A 25,772-nucleotide genomic window follows, 5' to 3' on the forward strand; every position below is an offset into this window, starting at 1 on the left:
GCTTATAACAAACACCGGTTGGAAGGAGACTAGTTCACTTTTCTTTAACCTGGGCGGTTTGTAAAAATTAAAATGAGAACATTGTGTGATTAGTAAAATGTCATGCGGTGTAAATTATAAATGTGATGCAAGTTTATATCTCTACGGTTGTATTAATTGGCCTTGCTGTAGTTGGGTTTCCTTCTCGTTTGCATATTTTGTCCTTATCTTTTTGTAGCTAACCCTTTGTTCCCCTTGATTCTTACATGATGTTGTGATCAGAAAATCACCATAATGAAGGTGCCCATCACATGTTAAACGGGTTGTGCCTCCAATAAATATCCATTATATAGATCATAAAACATGAAGGACACTTATCATTTGCATGCTGCTATAGAGGACCTGTCGCCTCACACGTCTGTTTTAGTAAGGGAGTTTCCACATTTAATGACAATTTTGGAGCATATTTGCTTATAACTGTTATTGCCATTCCTCTATTATGCCTGCTAGAAGTTTATGACTAATAGTAGTGAAGGTTTGCAGCGTGTAACCTACAGCTGACACTCTGCTTGAAATGTCACCAATGGTGGCAGTTTAACCCCTTCCATGCTGTGGTCCTTAGGGACCGCTGCATGGTGGGGATAACCATCGGGCCGCTGCTCTACTGTGGCAGCGGCCTGATGCTTGAAGGGTAAATTAAGGGAGGGAGCTCCGTCCCCCATTGGGCAGCGTCCTGACGGTTACCATGGCAACTGGTAGAGGGGGGAAAAAGGGCATCATGTTCTTTACCGCATGGTGAATGCCATGAAAAAAAAATAAAAGCAAAACTTTGATGGAATTGCAGTTTTGTCCACCGCACTTCCTACAAAATGGTATAAAAAGTAATCAAGAGTCAGATTTACCCCAAAATAGTACCAATCAAACAGTCCTCTCATCCTGCAAAAAAGGAAGCCCCTACCTAAGACTATCACTGAAAAAAGATGTGGCTTTCAGAAAATGGAAACACTAAAACAGGTTTGGTTGTTTTTGTTTAAAAAAAAAAATGCTCTTATTGTGTAAGGCTACTTTCACACTAGCATTAATATTTTCCGGTATTGAGATCAGTCATAGCGTCTCAATACCAGAGAAAAATGCTTCCATTTTGTCCCCATTCATTGTCAAAATGTAACTGAACATACCGGAGAGGAAACCGCAGCATGCTGCAGTTTGCTTTCCCTCCTGGGGTGTGGAGCAAGACGGATCTTGACTTGCATTGTGGGTCATGACTGATCCGTCTTGCTCCGCATCCCAGGACGGAAAGCAAACCGCAGCATGCTGACACAATAGAAAACGGATCCATCCTCCATTGACTCAGTGGAGTTAAAGGGAACCGGTCACTGGGATTTTGTGTATAGAGCGGAGGACATGGGTTGCTAGATGGCTGCTAGCACATCCACAATACCCAGTCCCCATAGCTCTGTGTGCTTTTATTGTGTAAAAAAACGATTTGATGCATATGCAAATTAACCTGAGATGAGTCCTGTCCCTGACTCATCTCACGTACAGGACTCCTCTCAGGTTAATTAGCATATGTAGCAAATCGTTTATTTATTTTACACAATAAAAGCACACAGAGCTATGGGGACTGGGTATTGCGCATGTGCTAGCGGCCATCTAGCAACCCATGTCCTCAGCTCTATACACACAATCCCGGTGACAGGTTTCCGTCTTGGCAAATTTAAAGATAATACAACCGGATCCGTTCATAACAGATGCAGACGGTTGTATTATCAGTAACGGAAGCGTTTTGCTGAACCCTGCCGGATCCAGCAAAAATGCTAGTCCAGCAACATATCCAGGACAGTATAAGAATTTAAAATGATAGCAGCAGCACTCTAACAAAAAAAGAGTAAAAAGAAAAACACTTTATTCAAGCTTTGAAGGTAGAGTAAGCCAATGAGCTCTGGCTTATAGAGGAAGCACACGCTAACCAGAATTTGTGTGATCCGTATTTAGTGGTTTAGTTTTATTTTTATTTTTTTGACGCAGTGTTTTTTTCTTTTTTTTTTTTTTTTTGCTGTTGCAGGTGTACCCAGGGCTGATGGTGACAGCCGGCCTTATCCATTGGATCCTAAACATGCTGAACATCACCGTACATATAAGAGATGTATGTGTGTTCCTAGCGCCTGTCTTCAGCGGCCTTACATCCATCTCCACCTTTCTGCTGACGCGAGAGCTGTGGAACCAGGGAGCAGGACTTCTCGCCGCCTGCTTCATTGCTATAGTGCCCGGCTACATATCCCGATCAGTAGCTGGATCCTTTGACAATGAAGGCATTGCTATTTTTGCACTGCAGTTTACATATTATTTGTGGGTAAGTAATTGGATTTTCCTCTTCCCCGTAGCCTTTTCTCCACGCTCTGGCAGAGAAACAATAACTACCTTTTATGAACTGCATAAATTGTCTGAGCGTTCATCTGCATTTTACTCACACGCCACTGGCTTTTCCACATCCCCGTCACAGTTTTAAGCAATGAATGGAAATTCTGCTGGTTCCCCAATGAAGATCTGTGCCTGCCTGGTTTCCAATCCACCGCCAACAGGTGGAATCGACCTGCTGTTCTCTGCCTGGTCTGTCCGGGGTTAATGGGTAGTTACCCTCCTCGGTGCTGGTCACGGCTTCCTAGACGGCAGTCTGAGCGCACCTTCCAGAATGCAGATTATTCAAGCAGCATTTCATTTATGACCGAGACATCAGCGTTTAGTAGGCTCCGGGTGACACGTGCTGGATCATTAATGAAGGTGCCGGCCATTTATTGTGGGTTGTAACTACCGATCTCGTGTAAATGTTTATTGAGACACCGAAGCACGGTTTTAATATTTTTATTAGGACTATTAGAGGCTTGCATGTGAGGCACAGATTATTGGGGAAGTAATGTCCGTTCTAGTGGTTCTCCATTTTGTAATGCAGTAGTATAGCAGATCACCTTATGGTCACAAGGTATTGGCTCCTGACTTTCCTTTTTATAGATTTAGGGGTTCAAATGCACCCAACTGATATATATTTTGTTACCATGGGGTCACTTATTGCTTGTGTTGGAGGCATATTGTGATGGTGGCCACTGAGCGGTGTAGAGTTCAGGGTCTAAAGGGTTATCCATGGTGGTTTCTGGTAAGGCTGCATACACTTGTGCACGCCCTACAAGCATATGAACATAACGCATAGTATGACATCATCATCTCTGATCTCTCAAGAACCCGATGCTATGAGCACACGCTTAATTTAGTGGAGCAAATCTGTATTTTAGACCCCCATGCTCACAACCGTAGTATCTGTGAGCATCTGAGACGTGAGTATCTCAGTGGGGCTGCAAAAGATGTGGAAATTACACCGTGCGCTGTCGTATACTATAAGTATGTTGCGCGGCCCTGCCAAAAAAATTAAACATGTCCTATTTGTTTTATGGACAAGAATAGGAGTTTTCTCTAGACAAGAATAGGAGTTTTCTCTAGAAGGGGGGGGGGGGGGAGGGTTAGAAGCGGTATGCTCACAGCCAGGATCTGTGAACCACAAAACTTAGTCGTGTGAACGAGGCTTTACTCTGAAATATTTCATAAGGGTGAATTAAAAGTCTGCTATCATCACGTATTCAATTTGACACACGTTTCTAACCATTCACAGTGAGGAAGAAGCTTAGACGCATGAGCCGGTCTTCCCAGAAAACCTTTGGCTGGTTTTCTATTGATTCTTGTAGGCGATCACGGAGGTGAAAATGTTACTCTGATGAACAGATACTATTCTGAAGAATTGCTCACCGCAGAGAGCCTGGAATATAAAACTTCTAATCACTAAAGGATAAGAAAAGATACAATTCATAAGTAACAAAATATTGGGCCAAAAACACACAGCAAGTACAGAACAATGATACCCACAGTTTCAACTTATAATTTCAACATAAGGAGGAGAAAGGGGTAGTTGGGGTCATAGTAGGGCTAGTTACCGCTACCTTCTCCTACCTCTAACAGCAGTCACACCCCGATGGTGGCTGGACCCTGCTCAGGAACCTACCCCTGATTGCCCTAAAACGATCTGTTTAGGGTTCATCTGGCGACCAATAAAAAAACACAGCCAAAAAATTGCCAAGTTTGTAATAAAAACAGCAGCAAATGTTGTAAAGGCTTGTGTCCAAAATATGCAGAAAATAATTTATATATGCCACACACCAAAGTGAGTATTACAGTGAAATTAACAAAATGACAATACAGCCAAATGTACATAAGGAAACCATATAGTACCGGAAGGGTCACCGTGGAGCCATGGTGTTCACTGGTCAGGTGTAAGGTGCTTTATTGGTTTTTTTAAAGGTGTTTTTTTTAAAGGTGTTTTTTTGCAAATGGCATTCATCACCTATCCATAAAAAATACTTAAAATACCCTTAAAAATAAAATTATTTACACATAAAATGCGAGAATACTGAGGGCCCCACCATGGCGACTACCCCCTCTGTGACCTTAATGTTTTAGGTGCACTGTTCTGCTGCCTCCTATTCGAAAGCTGATCACCCAAGATGGAGGAATAACTTAAAACTTCACTATTAAAAGGTTAACATGTTTGCATTGAAGACCCTACAAACATATAGCTGATACCTTTTGCATGTGTGGTGCATTTTATACATTCCTCATGCGCAGGTCACATATTAACCCGTTTTAGGATTTGGTGATTAACTTGTTCAGTGCCGACCTCTATTGCCGAATCAGCTGGCAGAGTGCTTTTAAAAATTAGCCGGACTCCGGCATAGTCGGAGCCCTCGCCCTGACGAGCGTTTTGGTACTAACATAGTGTATTTATTAGTCAGTGACCTGTTTTATTGGATTATTTAATAGAGCTGTCTTTCCAAAGACTGTATCCAAACTCGTACACTTTTTCCCCAGGTTACTGCATTTCTGTTCTCGCAAGCCTTGGGGTTTCACTTGCTGTTTTGATTGCTACCTGCGCGCCGCTGCCTGGAGTCAATACACTTAAAAGCAGGTTGTCTGGTAAAATTACCAGGTTATACCTTTGGAGGGGAGAATGTAAAGGCCCAGTAGAAACGCAGTAAAAGATCCACAGGCGTTGTCAGTCATGACAGTATTATTACTGGCATGCTTTAATCTTTTTTTTGTCCATGAACCAGATGTCCTCGGTAGGTCGGATCTTACTCGAAAAATCTAAATAGTCTCAAAAAACGTTAAGTGTGGTAGGTTAAAATGACACCTTAACAAGTAAGCTGAAATTGCAGATTTGGTGCATTTAAAAGCATTAGATATTCGGTATGGGCTGGTAAGGGGAAAAATAAACCCACTCTATAGGCCCGCTTTATGGGAAGTGTGCTGGTTGTGAGGGACAGTTCAGTTCTTCCAGGAAGTTCCTGATGTGGTTTGTCATCCTTTCAAATGGTCTGTCTCCAGTTTATTTTTTTTATTTTTTTTGTGGCCGAAACCCAGCACTCCTGCCGGAAAGCAGCCGAATCACATTTTAGTCCATGGGGTCTGGCAGTGAACAGCAGTATCTGGCAGTCCCGTCCAATGTACTTGGGCAGGATGTTCTCTTCCGGTATGTTTATGGGAGATGTGAACGTAGCAGAATCAGGATGAAAGAGGGCTTCCGTTTAAACTTGACGATGATCACGAGGGGCTTGTTATGTTGCGAAGATGAATAATGCATCGATGGTTTACCTACCTGGTTGCCAGTCATAGTGAAAAACATGAAAGTGAGGTTCTGATAATGAGAACGCTCGAGGCAGATTCTAGAAATTTTATATTTTCATGCCTCCATTGTCAAGCTGCGGTTTCATGCTGCTGCTTCATTATAGAAAACGTACCTACTGGCTGTAGGAGCGGATAGGCTGGAAATCGGGATTTCCAGCATTTATTTCTAATCCGTAAACTTTGTGATAAATTTATAAAAATATAGAAGGTTCAATGAAAGTTTATATATTAGTATTGTGAATCGCATCCCTCTGATACACAAGTGAGCTTTTCATCCTTTTTAGCCCTTTTGCACACGACCGTATGGTGCTTTCAGTATTCTGCAGTCCGCAAAAAAATACGGATGACGTCTGTGTGCATCCCTTTTTTTTTTTTTTTTTTTTTATTATTATTATTATACGGAACAGCTGGCCCTGATAGAACAGTACTATCCTTGTCCGTAATGCGAACAATAATAGGACATGTTCTATCTTTGAATGGAAATACGGAAACGGAAGGCATACTGAGTTACCTTTTTTTTTTTTTTTTTTTTTTTTTTTTTGGCGGATCCATTGAAATTAATGTTTCCGTATACGGAAAGCAAAAAACAGAACGTAAACTGAGGGGGGGGGGGGGGGGGGAGAACAAGATTTACGGCTGCAATCAAAAGCTTAACTTTGGATTTCTTCTTGGGATTTAGGCCCCTTTCACACGGGCGACTTTTCCGTGCGGGTGCGATCCGTGCGGCGAACGTATGGCACCCGCACTGAATCCTGACCCATTCATTTCTATGGGGCTGTGCACATGAGCGTTGTTTTTAACGCATCACTTGTACGTTCAGTGCAAATCGCAGCATGCTCTATAATGTCCGATTTTGACGTGACGCAGGCCCCATAGAAGTGAATGGGGTGTGTGAAAATCGGATGGCATCCGCAAGCAAGTACGGATGCCGTGCGATTTGTAAGCATGGTTGCTAGGATACCATCGGGATGGAGACCCGATCATTATTATTTTCCCTTATAACATGGTTATAAGGGAAAATAATAGCATTCTGAATACAGAATGCATAGTAAACCAGCGCTAGAGGGGTTAAAATAAAATAAAAAATAATTTAACTCACCTTAGTCCACTTGTTCGCGAAGCCGGCATCTCCTTGTGTCTCCGCTGCTGATGAACAGGACCTGGGATGAGCTGCTCCATTAAATAGAGCTTAAAGGGAACCTGTCACCCAAAAATCGCCTATTAAGCTGTTTACAGTACCTTATAGTGCTGTATACTCGGTTCTTGATGCACTTTTTGTTTGTTTTCCCGCATGTCTGCTCATTCAGAAATCGTAGTTATATTCAGCTGCTGCCCCGTGCTGCAAGTCAGGCTTGAAGTCACGGGGGCAGCGGCCTCGGCGTCTTACATGGCCCTCTCCCCGCCCCCTGCCTCTGTTACTGACAGCCGAACTCCGAATCCGGGACCGCGCTCAACGGCCGCATGCGCAGTAAAGGGCGGCAGGAGCGCGGTCCCGGCTGCCGCGCGTACTACGCGCCGTCTTACTTTCGCCGCACTGCGCATGCGCCCGACATCCTGTATCAAACGCGCCCGGGCCCAGATGCGGGATTCGGAGTTCGGCTGTCAGTAACAGAGGCAGGGGGCGGGGAGAGGGCCATGTAAGACGCCGAGGCCGCTGCCCCCGTGACTTCAAGCCTGACTTGCAGCACGGGGCAGCAGCTGAATATAACTACGATTTCTGAATGAGCAGACATGCGGGAAAACAAACAAAAAGTGCATCAAGAACCGAGTATACAGCACTATAAGGTACTGTAAACAGCTTAATAGGCGATTTTTGGGTGACAGGTTCCCTTTAAGCTCTATTTAATGGAGCAGCTCATCCCAGGTCCTGTTCATCAGCAGCGGAGACACAAGGAGATGCCGGCTTCGCGAACAAGTGGACTAAGGTGAGTTAAATTATTTTTTATTTTATTTTAACCCCTCTAGCGCTGGTTTACTATGCATTCTGTATTCAGAATGCTATTATTTTCCCTTATAACCATGTTATAAGGGAAAATAATACAATCTTCAGAACATCAATCCCAAGCCCGAACTTCTATGAAGAAGTTCGGGTTTGGGTACCAAACATGCGCGATTTTTCTCACGCGAGTGCAACGCATGACAATGTTTTGCACTTGCGCAGAAAAAATCGCGCATTTTCCCGCAACGCACCCGGCTCTTAGCCGGGCCAAAAAAATGACGCCCGTGTGAAAGAGGCCTTACAGCAGATGGGCCCAAGGATTTGCCTTATCGTTATTCAGTGGACTTCTCCTTGCCATTTCCACCCATAGTATGGTATTGGTAGAGGATATCCCCCCTTTTCCCCACACAAGTTTTTATAAAGGAAAATGTTTTTGTTTTTTTTTGTTTTTTTTTAGTACTTGATTAATCGTTGGATTACTTGGTAGAATACTTGATTACAAAAAAAATCAATAGCTGTAGCCCTAAAATAGCCACTTTATCCACATAATTATCCAGTTAAAATGGAACAGTCTTACCAGTCTGGAGATATATAGTGAAGTTCTCACAATGTGGGATGCTTGAAGTTTGCTGACTTGAGATGGGGCCTGGGCATGTGGTACTTGCCCTAGAAATCCCTGTCAGGACTATTCCACCTTTTTTATATGACCTCCTAATATGGAGTCATCACCCTGACAAGGGCTGCCCTGTCCTCAACCGAACCCTGCTTTGAAGGCCCTAGATGTCCTCATCTAAGTGTAGTAGAAAACCCCTATTAAGTAGGACACTATAGAGACTACTACGTGTAGAACTGCTGAATTGTTTTGTATAGGGATTTTCCCATAGTGGTGTCTTTTAGAATAGTCTGCATATTATCTTGTGCGGTTATTTTTTTGGTTTTCAGAGGTTCTGCAATCTTCCAAGAATTTCATGTAAGACACCAAGCTGTCCCCTGAATAGTATATCTAAGGAAACACCAATAAGCAGTAGATCGCATAAAATATAAAAATCGCATATAGTGCTCGCGTAGCTCTATAGATGTGTATTGTACAATGTTAAATGGATAACTCCTGGTGACAGCGACAGATTTCCTTTTTAAAGGGATTTTCCACAAAAAAATCCTTTAAACCCCCTTTAACCTTCTGCCGTCACACTAACGCCGAAAGGCGTCAATGCTGCGGCGCTGCCAGGTCACACTAACGCCGATTGGCGTCATCTCGCGTGAGCCGAGATTTCCTGTGAACGCGCGCACACAGGCGCGCGCGCTCACAGGAACGGAAGGTAAGCGAGTGGATCTCCAGCCTGCCAGCGGCGATCGCTCGCTGGCAGGCTGGAGATCCGAATTTTTTAACCCCTAACAGGTATATTAGACGCTGTTTTCATAACAGCGTCTAATATACCTCCTACCTGGTCCTCTGGTGGTCCCTTTTGTTAGGATCGACCACCAGAGGACTCAGGTAGGTCAGTACAGTCGCACCAAACACTACACTACACCCCCCCCCCCCCGTCACTTATTAACCCCTTATAAACCCCTGATCACCCCATATAAACTCCCTGATCACCCCCCTGTCATTGATCACCGCCCTGTCATTGATCACCCCCCCTGTCAGGCTCCGTTCAGACGTCCGTATGATTTTTACGGATCCACGGATACATGGATCGGATCCGCAAAAAGCATACGGACGTCTGAATGGAGCCTTACAGGGGGGTGATCAATGACAGGCGGGTGATCACCCATATACACTCCCTGATCACCCCCTGTCATTGATCACTTCCCTGTAAGGCTCCATTCAGACGTCCGCATGATTTTTACGGATCCATGGATACATGGATCGGATCCGCAAAACACATGCGGACGTCTGAATGGAGCCTTACAGGGGGTGATCAATGACAGGCGGGTGATCACCCATATACACTCCCTGATCACCCCCCTGTCATTGATAACCCCCCTGTAAGGCTCCATTCAGACGTCCGCATGCGTTTTGTGGATCCGATCCATGGATCCGTAAAAAATCATGCGGATGTCTGAATGGAGCCTTACAGGGGGGGTGATCAGTGACAGGGGGGTGATTACCCTGATCACCCCCTGTCATTGATAACCCCCCTGTAAGGCTCCATTCAGACGTCAGCATGCGTTTTGTGGATCCGATCCATGTATCCATGGATCCGTAAAAAATCATGCGGATGTCTGAATGGAGCCTTACAGGGGGGGTGATCAGTGACAGGGGGGTGATCACCCTGATTACCCTGATCACCCCCTGTCATTGATAACCCCCCTGTAAGGCTCCATTCAGACGTCCGCATGCGTTTTGTGGATCCGATCCATGGATCCATGGATCCGTAAAAAATCATGCGGATGTCTGAATGGAGCCTTACAGGGGGGGTGATCAGTGACAGGGGGGTGATCACCCTGATTACCCTGATCACCCCCTGTCATTGATAACCCCCCTGTAAGGCTCCATTCAGACGTCCGCATGCGTTCTGTGGATCCGATACATGTATCCATGGATCCGTAAAAAATCATGCGGATGTCTGAATGGAGCTTTACAGGGGGGGTGATCAGTGACAGGGGGGTGATCACCCTGATTACCCTGATCACCCCCTGTCATTGATAACCCCCCTGTAAGGCTCCATTCAGACGTCCGCATGCGTTTTGTGGATCCGATCCATGTATCCATGGATCCGTAAAAAATCATGCGGATGTCTGAATGGAGCCTTACAGGGGGGGTGATCAGTGACAGGGGGGTGATCACCCTGATTACCCTGATCACCCCCTGTCATTGATAACCCCCCTGTAAGGCTCCATTCAGACGTCCGCATGCGTTCTGTGGATCCGATCCATGTATCCATGGATCCGTAAAAAATCATGCGGATGTCTGAATGGAGCTTTACAGGGGGGGTGATCAGTGACAGGGGGGTGATCACCCTGATTACCCTGATCACCCCCTGTCATTGATAACCCCCCCTGTAAGGCTCCATTCAGACGTCCGCATGCGTTCTGTGGATCCGATACATGTATCCATGGATCCGTAAAAAATCATGCGGATGTCTGAATGGAGCCTTACAGGGGGGTGATCAGTGACAGGGGGGTGATCAGGGAGTCTATATGGGTGATCACCCCCCTGTCATTGATCACCCCCCCCCCCCCCCCCTGGTAAGGCTCCATTCAGACATTTTTTTTGGCACAAGTTAGCGGAAATTTTTTGTTTGTTTTTGTTTTTTCTTACAAAGTCTCATATTCCACTAACTTGTGTCAAAAAATAAAATCTCACATGGACGCACCATACCCCTCACGGAATCCAAATGCGTAAACATTTTTAGACATTTATATTCCAGACTTCTTCTCACGCTTTAGGGCCCCTAAAAAGCCAGGGCAGTATAAATACCCCACATGTGACCCCATTTCGGAAAGAAGACACCCCAAGGTATTCCGTGAGGGGCATATTGAGTCCATGAAAGATTGAAATTTTTGTCCTAAGTTAGCGGAAAGTGAGACTTTGTGAGGAAAAAAACAAAAAAAAATCAATATCCGCTAACTTATGCAAAAAAAAAAAAAATTCTAGGAACTCGCCAGGCCCCTCATTGAATACCTTGGGGTGTCTTCTTTCCAAAGTGGGGTCACATGTGGGGTATTTATACTGCCCTGGCTTTTTAGGGGCCCGAAAGTGTGAGAAGAAGTCTGGGATCCAAATGTCTAAAAATGCCCTCCTAAAAGGAATTTGGGCCCCTTTGCGCATCTAGGCTGCAAAAAAGTGTCACACATGTGGTATCGCCGTACTCAGGAGAAGTTGGGCAATGTGTTTTGGGGTGTCATTTTACATATACCCATGCTGGGTGAGAAAAATATCTTGGTCAAATGCCAACTTTGTATAAAAAAATGGGAAAAGTTGTCTTTTGCCAAGATATTTCTCTCACCCAGCATGGGTATATGTAAAATGACACCCCAAAACACATTCCCCAACTTCTCCTGAGTACGGCGATACCACATGTGTGACACTTTTTTGCTGCCAAGGTGGGCAAAGGGGCACATATTGCAAAGTGCACCTTTCGGATTTCACCGGCCATTTTTTACAGATTTTGATTGCAAGGTACTTCTTACACATTTGGGCCCCTAAATTGCCAGGGCAGTATAACTACGCCACAAGTGACCCCATTTTGGAAAGAAGACACCCCAAGGTATTCCGTGAGGGGCACGGCGAGTTCCTAGAATTTTTTATTTTTTGTCACAAGTTAGCGGAAAATGATGATTTTTCTTTTTTTTTCTTTTTTCCTTACAAAGTCTCATATTCCACTAACTTGCGACAAAAAATAAAAAATTCTAGGAACTCGCCATGCCCCTCACGGAATACCTTGGGGTGTCTTCTTTCCAAAATTGGGTCACTTGTGGCGTAGTTATACTGCCCTGGCAATTTAGGGGCCCAAATGTGTGAGAAGTACCTTGCAATCAAAATGTGTAAAAAATGGCCTGCAAAATCTGAAAGGTGCACTTTGGAATATGTGCCCCTTTGCCCACCTTGGCTGCAAAAAAGTGTCACACATCTGGTATCGCCGTACTCAGGAGAAGTTGGGGAATGTGTTTTGGGGTGTCATTTTACATATACCCATGCTGGGTGAGAGAAATATCTTGGCAAAAGACAACTTTTCCCATTTTTTTTATACAAAGTTGGCATTTGACCAAGATATTTTTGTCACCCAGCATGGGTATATGTAAAATGACACCCCAAAACACATTCCCCAACTTCTCCTGAGTACGGCGATACCAGATGTGTGACACTTTTTTGCAGCCAAGGTGGGCAAAGGGGCACATATTCCAAAGTGCACCTTTCGGATTTCACCGGTCATTTTTTACACATTTTGATTGCAAAGTTCTTCTCACACATTTGGGCCCCTAAATTGCCAGGGCAGTATAACTACCCCACAAGTGACCCCATTTTGGAAAGAAGACACCCCAAGGTATTCCGTGAGGGGCATGGCAAGTTTTTAGAATTTTTTATTTTTTGTCGCAAGTTAGTGGAATATGAGACTTTGTAAGAAAAAAAATAAAAATAAAAATCATCATCATTTTCCGCTAACTTGTGACAAAAAATAAAAAGTTCTATGAACTCACTATGCCCATCAGCGAATACCTTAGGGTGTCTACTTTCCGAAATGGGGTCATTTGTGGGGTTTTTCTACTGTTTGGGCATTGTAGAACCTCAGGAAACATGACAGGTGCTCAGAAAGTCAGAGCTGTTTCAAAAAGCGGAAATTCACATTTTTGTACCATAGTTTGCAAATGCTATAACTTTTACCCAAACCATTTTTTTTTTTTGCCCAAACATTTTTTTTTTATCAAAGACATGTAGAACAATAAATTTGGCGAAAAATGTATATATGGATGTCGTTTTTTTTTGCAAAATTTTACAGCTGAAAGTGAAAAATGTCATTTTTTTGCAAAAAAAATCGTTAAATTTCGATTAATAACAAAAAAAGTAAAAATGTCAGCGGCAATAAAATACCACCAAATGAAAGCTCCATTAGTGAGAAGAAAAGGAGGTAAAATTCATTTGGGTGGTAAGTTGCATGACCGAGCGATAAACCGCTAAAGTTGTGGAGTGCCGATTTGTAAAAAAGGGCCTGGTCACTAGGGGGGTATAAACCTGTGGTCCTTAAGTGGTTAAAGAAGTGATCTCCTAAAGTCATTCCCATTTTTAAGCTGATCAGATATGTGCCTTATCTAACCCTTGGTGACCAGAAATCCACATCCAGGCTTAGTCTGAATTTTTAATGCCTGGATTTACTTATAAAGCAGCTCTCCATGTTGGCAGAAGCAGCGGACAACGGATGGGCATACGGACAGGGCTCTCCCTTTTAAGCAGTTTATATCTCTAGCTCTTCCATAGTGAAATATTATCACGCTCTTTGCTGAGGGACCATCCTGTCCATTGATGTATTTGTGCTTTCATATAGAGGCTTAAGTATGAATTTGTGATGGAGTAAAAGCAGCATGTTACAGCATTTGACATATTACAGCTGTTACAGCGGGTACGTGCCTGCGGGGACCCTAAAGCTGGTCATGGACCTCTGTCGGACAGTTTCATCTGGTGTCTGGCTGATCGTTCCATGATGAGGCTACCTGCACAGGCTGCTTATTTGTTTGCAGAAAATCTGCACCAAAACAGCACATATAGGCACACTATTTATCACTGTTTTGGATAGTTTTTCGTGTGTTTATCGTTGCAGATTTTCTCTATTGAAGTCTATGTGCAAAACCACTATATACAGTGCTGCCCATAATTACCCATACCCCTGGCAAGTTTTGACTTAGTTACTTTTATTCGACCAACAAGTAATGTTTTAACGGGAAATTACATGGGTGTCTCCCAAAAGATAATAAGACGATGTACAAGAGGCATTATTGTGGGGGGGGGAGGAATGTATCAGCTTTTATTTACATTTGAGCAAAAAGTGTCCAGTCCAAAATTATTCATACCCTTCTCAATAATCAATAGAAAAGCCTTTATTGGCTATTACAGTAATCAAACGCTTCCTATAATTGCAGACCAGCTTTTTGCATGTCTCCACAGGTATTTTTGCTCATTCATCTTTAGCAATGAGCTCCAAATCTTTCAGGTTGGAGGGTCTTCTTGCCATCACCCTGACCTTTAGCTCCCTCCACAGATTCTCAATTGGATTCAAGTCTGGACTCTGGCTGGGCCACTCCAAAACGTTAATGTTGTTGTCTAACCATTTCTTTACCACTTTTGCTGTGTGTTTTGGGTCATTGTCATGCTGAAATGTCCACTGGTGCCCAAGGCCAAGTTTCTCTGCAGACTGCCTGATGTTGTCATTGAGAATCCTCATGTATTGCTCTTTTTTCATGGTGCCGTTTACTGTGATTAGGTTCCCTGGTCCATTGGCTGAAAAACACCCCAAAAGCATTAGGTTCCCACCACCATGTTTGACAGTGTTCTTTGGGTTGAAGGCTTCTCCTTTTTTTACGCCAAATGAAGGAAACCTTATTGTACCAAACAATAAAAAATTGTTTCATCTGACCATAACACAGAAGACCAGAAGTCTTTGTCCCGAAGAGTTTTTGCAAAGGCCAAGCGAGTTTTTGTGTGCCTTATCTGGAGAAGTGGCGCCTCCTTGGTCTGCATTGTGCAGTGTCCGTTGGATTGTCTGCCTTGAGACATTGCCACCAGAAGAGCCCAGATTCTCCAGGATGGCCTTTGGTGGTGATCCTTGGATTCTTTTTCACCTCTCAACCTATCCTCCTGGCCAGCACAGGTGTCAATTTTGGCTTCCCACCACGTCCTCTGAGATTTTCCACAGTGCGGAACATCTTGTATTTTTTTTTTTGCTCAAATGTAAATAAAAGCTGAGAAATGTTTTTTTTTCCACAATAATGCCTCTTGTACATTGTCTTATTATCTTTTGGGAGACACCTATGTCATTTCCCGTAAAAAAAAAAATTACTTGCTGGTTGAATAAAAGTAACTAAGTCAAAATTTGTGAGGGGTGTGAGTAATTATGGGCAGCACGGTGTGTGTGTGTGTGTGTGTATATATATATATATATATATATATATATATATATATATATATATATATATATATATATATATATATATATATATATATAATTTTTCTTTTATTATGTATATTTCAAAATCTACCTGGAAAAATATGCAGTGTGCATGAGACTTGTCAAATCTCATCCCTTTGCTGGTACTGCAGTAGGCTGTGGTTCTTCTGCACAAGAATCCACCTGCAATTTGCAGTGTATGCAGGCAGCCTCAGGGTCACAGGGGGTTGTTGATATGTATTTCAATGGGGAATCCACATGTTTAATCACTTTTTTTATTTTTCTATTTTTTTTTTATTCTTATTTTGTGGTTTTAAAAACCGCACAGTGGATAAGTCTCCTGTCAATTTAATTTTTTTATTTTTTTAGCAGGTTTTAGATTTGATTTTTTTCCTTCGTGGAGTGGGAGGTTTAATGATGCAAGACTGCATGTTCTGCTTGCGGTTTGTGGTACAGATCCCCACACACACCAAAAAATATAATTGGTGCCGTTTTTTGTCGCTTCCCATTCATTTCTAATGAGCACAGATTCTGCATCTTAAGTGTGAATCGCGTAGGTGCTGCTTCACAATGAATGGGAGGCTGCTTGGAGTCCTTTTTGATGCCGATTCTGAAAATGCGCCAGAAACTTGGTGAACAGGCCCTTAGAGTTGGCGATTAGTGTTGCAAACATAATACACCAATAGACCGCAATCCAATTGGACATTATGTACCCTGTGTGCCACTGTACAGGCTGCGCGCACCCGGCTTTCCATGTAAAATAAGTGGGTAGCAGCTTGTGCCTCTGTGCAGGTTTTCCTAAATTGTCATTGCTGTAATAAGTCAATCTTGAGTTTTACATCTTACAACAAGGTCTATATGTGAAGGTTTTCAGTTATATTTCTATGTGATCACTACAAGTGCTCTGTAAATGTAATATTACACCCCACTAATGTACTCTGGGGGAGAAAATCGTTTCCGATTTTTGTCAGCACCTCCAGGAACGTTTGCCCTTTACGTAGATTTGCCCCATTAATGGCCATGAAACTAAAGGTACTTTTACATGGGGCGATCATTGGGACAAGTCTTTGTAGAAATGCTAGGGTCCCAATCGTCCTGTATGTGCTTCCAATCACCCGACTAACATGCAAAATGCTTGTTCATTGGGCGATTGTATCTTTTCCGGTGAGTATGTTGTCCTGTGTAAGGGCTCATGCACACGAACGTATTTCCGTTAATTTAAAAAAAAAATTGCGGACCGTATATGGAACATTAATTTCAATAGTTCCGCCCAAAAAACTGAAATTACTCCGTGTGCATTCTGTTTCCGTATGGCCGTATTTCCGTTCAGAAAAAAAATAGAACATGTCCTATTATTGTCCGCATTACAGACAAGGATAGTACTGTTCTATTAGAGGCCAGCTGTTCTGTTCCGCAAAATACGGATGACGTCCGTGTGCATTCTGTATTTTTTGCGGATCCGTTATACATATGGCCATGTGCATGAGGCCTAACTCTGTATGGGGATGAACGATCACCGTAGTGATTTATCCTCCATGTAAATGCAGCTCTCCCCTCTGCTCAATGATCTGGCACAGATTTAGTTCCCGATAATTGTCTGAGAAACGCCGGTGTGAAAGGACCATTGTGGGTAGGTCTGCTGAAGGATTTCTAGCTAAAGCCGGAATTGGATCCCGCAGGAAAGAAGTATAAATGCTTCCTTTATATTTCCGATTCCTTTCAAATTCACCTTTTTTACTTTTTGGCAAAAAATCCTGGAGGCAGATCCAGCTTCAAAACATCTGTGGCCGTGCCCTTAGCTTCGGGGATCCACATAGAAAAACTGCTCCTTATCAGCAACATGTGCAGGTGGCCTAAGAGGCACAGGGTCGGGGCGCCTGGATTTATTCCAGGAATACTTCCTATCCAGTGGACACCTACCTCTATGGGGATTTTTTTTTTTTTTTTTTGTAAAAGGTATAATGAAATCTTTATTCTCTGTATGCATTTGCTGTTCTCATTTTACATATGTTGTTGTTTCAGGTGAAATCTGTAAAAACGGGCTCCGTGTTTTGGACAATATGCTGCTGTTTGTCTTACTTTTACATGGTGAGTACTGCACTGAGGAGTGTTGATGGGCAGCTTTAGTTTTTTATAAAATTTTTGGCAAGTTCTGAACATCGATGTCTGAGAAAATTAAACATCTGACAGCCCCTAAAATGACTAAATGAACCTGTTGTACTCGCCCCTTTCTCCAGCACTGTTTTCTGCCGCGCTGATCCGGTCCTCCTGTAGCTGTTTGTACACACACAGCGGCAGTGGCATGCTGGGATACAGCAAGTGACTGCTGCAGCCAGTAACTGTCCTTTGCTGGCTACTGCCAACCACTTTAATTCTCTGTCCAAGTAAAGCAGCTAATATATGCATGAATTTTCAGCAGATGGAAGTTTAAATCCATGTATTTTGGGAGTAGGGATGACACTGGAAAATGTGTCCTCCACTGCCGCTGCAGACACTGCCATATGTTCTTGTACAGAGATAATGTGAAAATCTGTATAACGCTATTAGTACTGTCCTTGGATTTTGTCTTTCTCCTGTATGCCAGCTCCATCAGTGACAATACTCTCAAAGTGACATTGGGCACCCAGAGTTGTCCTGTTGCGGGGTGGTGACCAATATGGCTGCTATTTCTACTCCTACTGAAATTAGAGGTGGTCGCCCACCGTTAAGGAATATTTGTAAAATAATTCAGATTATATATTGGGATTTCCCCTACTCCCATATCCCTACATAACTAGACAGTTCGGAAACTTTAGACCAGGGATGGCCAACCTGCAGCTCTCCATCTGTTGTAAAACTACAACTCCCACAATGCCCTGCTGTAGACTGATGGCTGTAGGCCAGTGGTGCCCAACCATTTTTTCGTCTGAGGGCCGCACTAGACATGGTATAAATTTCGCAGGCCAGAACCAGGTAGCCTTGCCAGAAAGAAATGCAAACGCTGTGAGAGGGCACGTGTGAGCATTACTACTGTGAAGTGGCAAATATCTGGGCATTTTTACTGTAAAGGGGTCTAGTGTGAGCATTACCACTGTGAAGGGGGCACATCTGGGCATTACGACTGTGAAGGGGGCACCTCTCTACTGCCAGCCACAGTGCAGACCACTGCTATCAGTGTCACAATTCCAACCAAGACCAATGAACACCACTCATGTCCTGGCCTTCCCAAACAACGAGGGGGTCCCTTCTTACCCCTCAAAGGCATGTACTGCTGGACACCGCTGGCCCGTCAGGATATATACCAACTCTCCTCACTAAGGTACCAGCCACACTCACAGGGGGAAGCCCTCCTGAAACCACACTGCTTACACACTGACCACTGTCACCTGTGCCCGCCATTAAGCAGTAAGGTCGTCAGCCCTTCCTTCCTCCTAGCAGCACACACAAACTACTACTGGGCCAAGGGAACTTATTACACTTGCATTAATTTCAGTTTAGAATGGCAATTCAGAACTGTGCCACAGCAGCCAGTAGCAGGCCACTATATTGATCTGCCCCTTGCATCACGTGTCGTCACCCATGCCACCAGGGTAGCAAGTCACTGTTGCAGTCTGCCTGAAACCTTCCCCCAGCCAAAAAACCATTGCAGCAAAATCTGCCCTCCTGAAGCCATATGGTGCTTCTCCATATGGTTTACAATCACAGATGGAGTGTTACTGTATACTGCAGAATCAGTGTAATAAACATTGAGGTTTTTTTGCTGTTAACCCTTGCTTTGTTAAAAAAAATTGATGAAATTTGAAATCTGCACAAAATTAATTAATTTCACATCCATTTTGCTTTAATTGGAAAAAGTAAAGGGTTAACAGTTTCTAAAATCAGATTTGAATGGTGTAGTTCCTAAAATGGGTCATTTATTGGTGGTTTGATTATGTAAGCCCTTCAAAGTGAGCTTAAAACTGAATTGGTTCTTAAAGTCAGCCTTGGGAATTTTCCAGAAATTTTTAAAAATTGCTTCTAAAATTCTAAGCCTTCTACTAATGTCCTAAAAAATGAGATTTACCAAATGACTCTAACATAAAGTAGACACGTGGTGAATGTTAACTATTTTTTATAAGAAATCACTTTCTTAAAAGCAGAGATTCAAATTTAGAAAATGGTAAACTGTTGACAAATTATCTGTAAATTGTGGCTTTTTTTAAAATGTAAATGTAAAACCTATTGACTTAAATTTACCATTAACATGAAGTATGATGCGTCATAAGAAAACTGTCTCGGAATCGCTTGTATAAGTGAAAATGCTTCAGTTATTACAGCATAAAGTGACACATGTCAGATTTGCAAAATTAGGGGGCAAATGGTTGTGTCTGGAAGGGGACAATACATTACCCTATACAGTGGCGGCATAGGATGGAGGCTTTAGTCACAAAGGCGTTATGTTTGCTCCTATAATATCATGTGCTCTTCTCTTTTAGGTTTCTGCTTGGGGTGGCTACGTGTTTATCATCAATCTTATTCCTCTTCATGTGTTTGTGTTGCTGTTGATGCAGCGTTACAGCAAGAGAGTCTACATAGGTGAGCAACTACGCGAAAAGACTGAAACCGCCATTGTGATGACTTTCAAGGGGGCCTAGTGGTATGGTAATGCCTGTCTGTTGGGCCCATACTGTGCCTGCATGTGTGACTGCTTTTATAGGGAAGCAGGCAGAGGTTAACGTGTGAATCTGTAAGGTAAAGACAAGCCTGGCACGTTTCACAGCATACTGTATTACAGGAGGAAGCACAGAGGCCATAGGGTCTGTACTGCAGAGCTATGTGTATGGGCCCGTAGTGTAATGCTAATGAGATAAGTCTAACATGAAGTTCACTAAAATATATATAATTTATGCATTTTGTTTTCCGTGAATGTGGCAAGTACCGTAATTGCAGACCCGCTCTTAGAATTAGGTCGCCTTAAAGGGTGATTACAGTATACTCTATTTACTCAGGCCCCATAGTCTGCATCTGCTATTGAAAGATTCATATTGATCAGTTCCAGTCCTGTGTACTGGCTCCTGCTCTTTAATTTTTCAGTCTCCGCTTGTCTTCTTCAGGTCTGGTATGGACCTGTTCACATGCTCTGCTGCACCCAATCACTGGCTTCAGCTGTTACATGTCACCAAGCAGCATTTCATTGCAGAAGCCAGCTATAGGCTGTGGTGCAGTGAACATGTTCATACCCACCCAGAAGAAAATGTTGGCTGGACAAGAACCGGTGACGAAAAGTGTCCGGATCCCAGTATAGTCAGTAGCATGATCGGCGATGATCTGTTGAATCCGAATCCAGTGAATGCCGGCAGGATGTTCTCTGCCAGAACGGTGAACATACTTAGTATCTTTCAATAGGGGATGCAGGCTACGGGGCCTAAGTGAAAGGAGTGCGAGAACCGGAAAACCCCTTGACCTGTTTAGCGTGTTCATACTTGGCTAGTATTCTGAATGTGGTTTCCGAGCACTATCCAATTATTAGTAATCAGTTTATCGGTTTTATTTCCAGTCGCTTTCCTCCTTCACCAGTGTAAGAAACATTGAGTGAGGACATTTAACAGAAGTTGAATTGTTCATAAAGAGGACGGCTGAACAGACATGTATCATCTTCTAAAGTAGACGAGTTAGCAGCATGGACCTGTGCACAGATATAACACGTTGAAAACAGCGGATGACTCAAAATGCAGGCGACCGTAATAGCAACTAAAAGGAACATGCCAAACGTTGTTGTCAAGCTGAATATCTAAGCTGACCTACCTGAGGAGAGTTAAATATGACCTGTCCCCTCTCCTGACATGTCCAGTTTAGTAAATGATTGGATTCTTAATGAATTACCCATTGTGGAAGATCTTAGAACTCTACATTGTGTTATTCCTCCTAAATGTATGAATAAACCCACAGCTGGGTGTTGGTGTCCCTACGCGCGGTGACATTGTCCAGTCACTGCTGTGAGTGCCAGACTGTTAGGGCACATCCTTCTAGCAAGGGGAAGGGTAACCCCCAGTTTTCAATCGGTTAAACGTCTATTAGGAAGAGTAGAGGAATGATTCTACAAAGCTATAAGAAGCGGTGCTCCAGAATTGTTAATTCGTGAAGAAGTCGTATATTTTCTGAAGTAGCAATGTCAGGAGTTAGTCGTAGGCGGCCATCACGGATCTGTGCTTTCGTACAGTGGGGCTGTATTCTGCAGGCACCATTTAGCAGTGCAGTACCATTAGGGGTTTCAGCTTTGCTGACTTTACAATAGATTTAATATCCCAGAATGCTGAATCTTTATAAGATGTGAGGCAGCACATTGTATGTTGCAGTTTTGTTCGCTGTGGACGTTAATTCAGATGGAAACTGCTAAAGGTAGTGTTTTACGCCATCTTCAGTACAGTCATTATAAGCCTGAGAAAAACCGGAAGATCTTAGATGTGTAGCTGCAGTCTCCGGTAGAATTGTCACGCGCAGATTTGATTTTCAACCAAATGAATAACAGTTCTTTAATCGAGCATCCTTTAGATTTCGGGTGTCAGCTATTCTGGATTCAGACCCTCATGGAAGTCTACACGTCTCATTTATAAGGCTAGAGAAACGTCTGGTAGAATCCGGTCTCCCAGACTAGACACACTTACCATATTGCTGGCGTAGATTTAGACCATTTTCCATGGCGAAAACAGGCGTGCTGGCCCGCCCCTTTTTTAGACCTGGCATGAGCGTGGAAAAGTCGCAGATGGTGATGCAAATAACCTTTTTGGGCTGAAATCTGCGACAGATATACTCCAGAAAACTGCGGTATAACTGGTAGTAAATTGCATTTTAATGTATGCAAATGAGCCTCTAGGAGCAACAGGGGTGTTTCTGTTACACCTAGAGGCTCTGCTCTCTGCAGCTGCCACACAGGCACATATGAACATGGGACCGGCTGCCAAGCGCACATGCAACAGGTCAGCCAGATTTAGGCCCTTATTGCTCACGGTCGTTGTTTTGGTCCGTATCCGAGCCGCAGTTTTGGCAGCTCGGATGCAGACCCATTCACTTCAATAGGGCCCTTGCGGACAAGAATAGGCAGTTATATTAAAGGCTGTCCGTGCCGTTCCGCAAATTGCGGAACGCACACCGACGCCATCCGTGGTTTGCGGACCGCAAAAAACTGAACGGTCGTGTGCATGTAGCCTTATAGGTGCAAATCTGCTGACAGATTCCCTTTTAAAGGGGTTATGCCATGACTAAAGTAAAAAATGAAAATCTGCATTACATTGTCGTATAGTGCATGACAATGTAATAAAAAAAAAGCTAGAACCAGCCCTGTGCCTCGCATGGATCCAGAGATCTCTCTACCCATTCATTGCTTTGCTAGTTATATTTCAAACTGGCAGCTCAGGGTTGTGTTTTTGTTCTTGGGGCGTGTCCTGTTACAGCTTCTAACGGTAGACGCGGCAGCTGAAGGAGGGAACGGAGCATGTGTGACCACCTCAACAAGGTGGACAGGAGTAAGGAAAAGAGCACTATACGATACACTTCATTGGATAACTCTGTGGCTATACTGTATACTACGATATTTGTATGCAATTACCAAAGTATTCTGTTCCAAGTGCTGGTATGAAAAAATGTAGAATATTGTTTTGTTGGGCAACCCCTTTAAGTGTGACAAAAAATCTTTATACTATAAGATGAGGTTCAGGTGTTGCTTAAAACAATATTGTGCGTTTTAGGCCTCATGCACACAAACATTTTTGCTGCTGCCATCTTAAAATTTACGCGTCGGGTTATGTGCAGATTCTGGGACAGGGACTTTTTGCATCGTGTGGCTGAGACTATTTGAGAATGCACAGCATTTGCGCTACACGTGGCCGTACCCCAAATGTTTTCCCTCAGCTCTGCTCCAGGGGGAGTGGAGACTGTGTACTATGTATATACACATAAGGAGATCCTAGTCCCTGTCACGCTATAGTACACCCACAGAAGCTGCAGCAAAATGGAGGACATTATACAGCTATAAGGAATAGTCTAGCTGTGAATCCACCCCTGGAGTCAGACGGTACAGCTCTTACTGGAAGCCGTAATAAGGTATTTGACAGAATTTCGTTTGTACTATTGATTTTTGCGAAGTCATCGACTACAACAGGTACATCCATTTTAAATCGTTGCTCTCTAACCCTCTTCCGTATTTTTTCCTAGGCAGAATAGCGTAATCTGCTACGTTATTCTCTCCAGCGACATGAACAGCGAGCAGGTCAAACTGGGGTTTTTTTTTTTTTTTTTTTTTTTTTTTAATAGTCCAAATGTTCTTAGTTTATGGAAACCCAGTTAAGGGAAGAGCTAAAAGCCCTGGCTCAGATCTTGTGTACAGCCTCTAAGGAGGCAAATTGTGTTCTTTTTTTATTTATTTTTTTGCATTTTATGATAGATTTATTATAACTAGGGATGAGCGAATCGACTTCGGATGAAACATCCAAAGTGGATTCTCATGAAACTTAATTCCAATACTGTAGGGAGCAGGAGCTCTGTACAGTATTAGAATGCATTGACTCAGATGAGCCGAAGTTATTGCTCCGCGAAGATTCGCAAGATTTCGGCTTATAAATTTGTACTGTAAAAAAACATTTCCCGAACTCTGGTTCGGTTCCAAGTGGAATGCTTTATCCATCCTTGGAACGTCATCCTGCTTCTTGGCATCTGCCTTACTAAGGAAACTTTCTTTGCCAACACAAATTCCATTCCCTAGTATTAATGCTGCGGTATGCTATCGTCAGCCTCCAGCTATGCCATATAGCGCTGCGATCCGCGGTAATATCTGCGATATGTAAAAGTGCTACTAATCACAGCATAATAAGAGCCATTCTCGATAAAGCATTTTCTGCATTGACCTCATCTCGTTGCAATTTCCTTGCGGAGCAGAAACCATTATTTCCAAGTGCTAGCCTTTGATAAGGCCTTTATAAACTACAAAGAAGCCAAAATGAGTGTAACCAATTACTTTTTGTAATTAAGAGCCGGGGTTGTGGAGCATTTCCGTTGCACATTCTCTTCAGTGAGATGTAATCATTCAAATCCTGTTACATTTTAGAAAACAAAAATGCACTTTTTTTAATTTTAATTTTATTTTTTATCTTTTTATTTTAATTACTTTAAGCAAATAAGGTTAATGTAATCCCTTTTTATTTCGTGGCCGAGGTGCTACTGCAGAGAAGTTCTAAGGCTCTATTAAATGTGTGCAGAAATTGCATTTTTCTGATTAGCATTAACCCCATATGGATGTTTTTGGCCACTTACTACATTATGGAGCATATCCAAAATCTCTGCTTTGCGCATACCCCTTTGTGCCTGCCAGCGGGATTACTTGAAATGCTGGCCCCTACAAAATAGTCTAAAGTGCTAGCACAAGCGCTAAACCTCTTGCCAACCATTCATCATGTGGGGGTTCAATACATTAAAAAAACGTCAAGTATTTATCAGGGCATGGTGGGAATTGTCGTTTTCCGACAGCTGCAGAGCCGCAGGTTGGCCGTCCCGGCTCTAGTTCATCCAGCGCTGATGTGCTTCATTCTGATGACTACATGCACACGTAATGGAGAGGACTCCAGAAGTCCTCACTATATATTTCATGGCTGGTTTATGGGTGCATCGCGGGTTGAGTATTAACATACAAAAGGCTGATCTGGAGTCGGCGGCAGGAGTGTTACACTAGTACATGTAGTATTGTACTTGTCAGAGTAACAGTGTATCTGTATCATGTGGCCCGTTTAGTTCAGTGGTTGCAGTGCGAGTCAGCCACCCTCCTCCACCCAATGTTAGAGTCAATTAGAACATATCACATTATATATTTAACTTGCTGCGTTCTGTATCCTTTTTACTAATGTAAAAAAAAATGGTTGCATAACCTTTTCGGGAGCTTGTTACGTGCAATCGCTGATCTCGCTGCAGCTGAGCGTCTAGTGTGAAAGCTTCGAAGGCGAGGAGATGAGTTCCCGCATAGCACAGTGATTCATCACATCGTGGTGCCAGACATTGTATATTGCGGCTCTTTCCACAGGATGGCACTGTAACAATTATTATATATAACGGCTTTAGGGGAAATTATGCGACACGATTTAAGACGCCGTCTTCCTCGCTTGGTGTCTGTGGCATGCCTTGACTATGTTCTGTGCCATGAATTACGTTAGAAAAGGATTTATTCCAACACTTTAGAAATGATATTCTTCTCGGTAGCATTCTACTAAAGCATTTCTACCAGAGACATGGAATACAATAATGCTGTGCTTTACCGCGCGACTAGTCGGGCTTATATCAGGATCCAGGCTGCCTAGGGTTTCCTTCCAACACTTTATCCGTGGTCTGGCTTATTTAACCAAAGCATTTTCTCTGGTCTTTACAATGGTACAAATATTCTTTTTAGGCTCCATTCACACGTCCGTAATAATGGATCCACATCCGTAATAATGGGTCCGCATCCGTTCCGCAAATTGGGGAACCGGTGCGGACCCATTCATTCTCTATGGGGACGGAATGGATGCAGAGAGCACACTATGATC

General features: G+C 43.2%; 1 protein-coding gene across 1 annotated transcript in view; it reads left to right on the forward strand.

Moving 5' to 3' along the window:
• STT3B (STT3 oligosaccharyltransferase complex catalytic subunit B) overlaps positions 1 to 25,772 on the forward strand; it is a 90,538-nt gene that overhangs the window by 36,741 nt on the left and 28,025 nt on the right. Inside the window, exons 3-5 of the mRNA XM_044293484.1 lie at positions 2,045 to 2,332; positions 17,272 to 17,337; positions 19,704 to 19,803. Coding sequence (XP_044149419.1) covers positions 2,045 to 2,332; positions 17,272 to 17,337; positions 19,704 to 19,803 — 454 coding nt within the window. The remainder of the gene's footprint in view (positions 1 to 2,044; positions 2,333 to 17,271; positions 17,338 to 19,703; positions 19,804 to 25,772) is intronic.

This window comes from Bufo gargarizans, chromosome 5, assembly GCF_014858855.1.
Source record: "Bufo gargarizans isolate SCDJY-AF-19 chromosome 5, ASM1485885v1, whole genome shotgun sequence".
In the NCBI taxonomy this organism is placed as follows: Eukaryota; Metazoa; Chordata; class Amphibia; order Anura; family Bufonidae; genus Bufo; species Bufo gargarizans.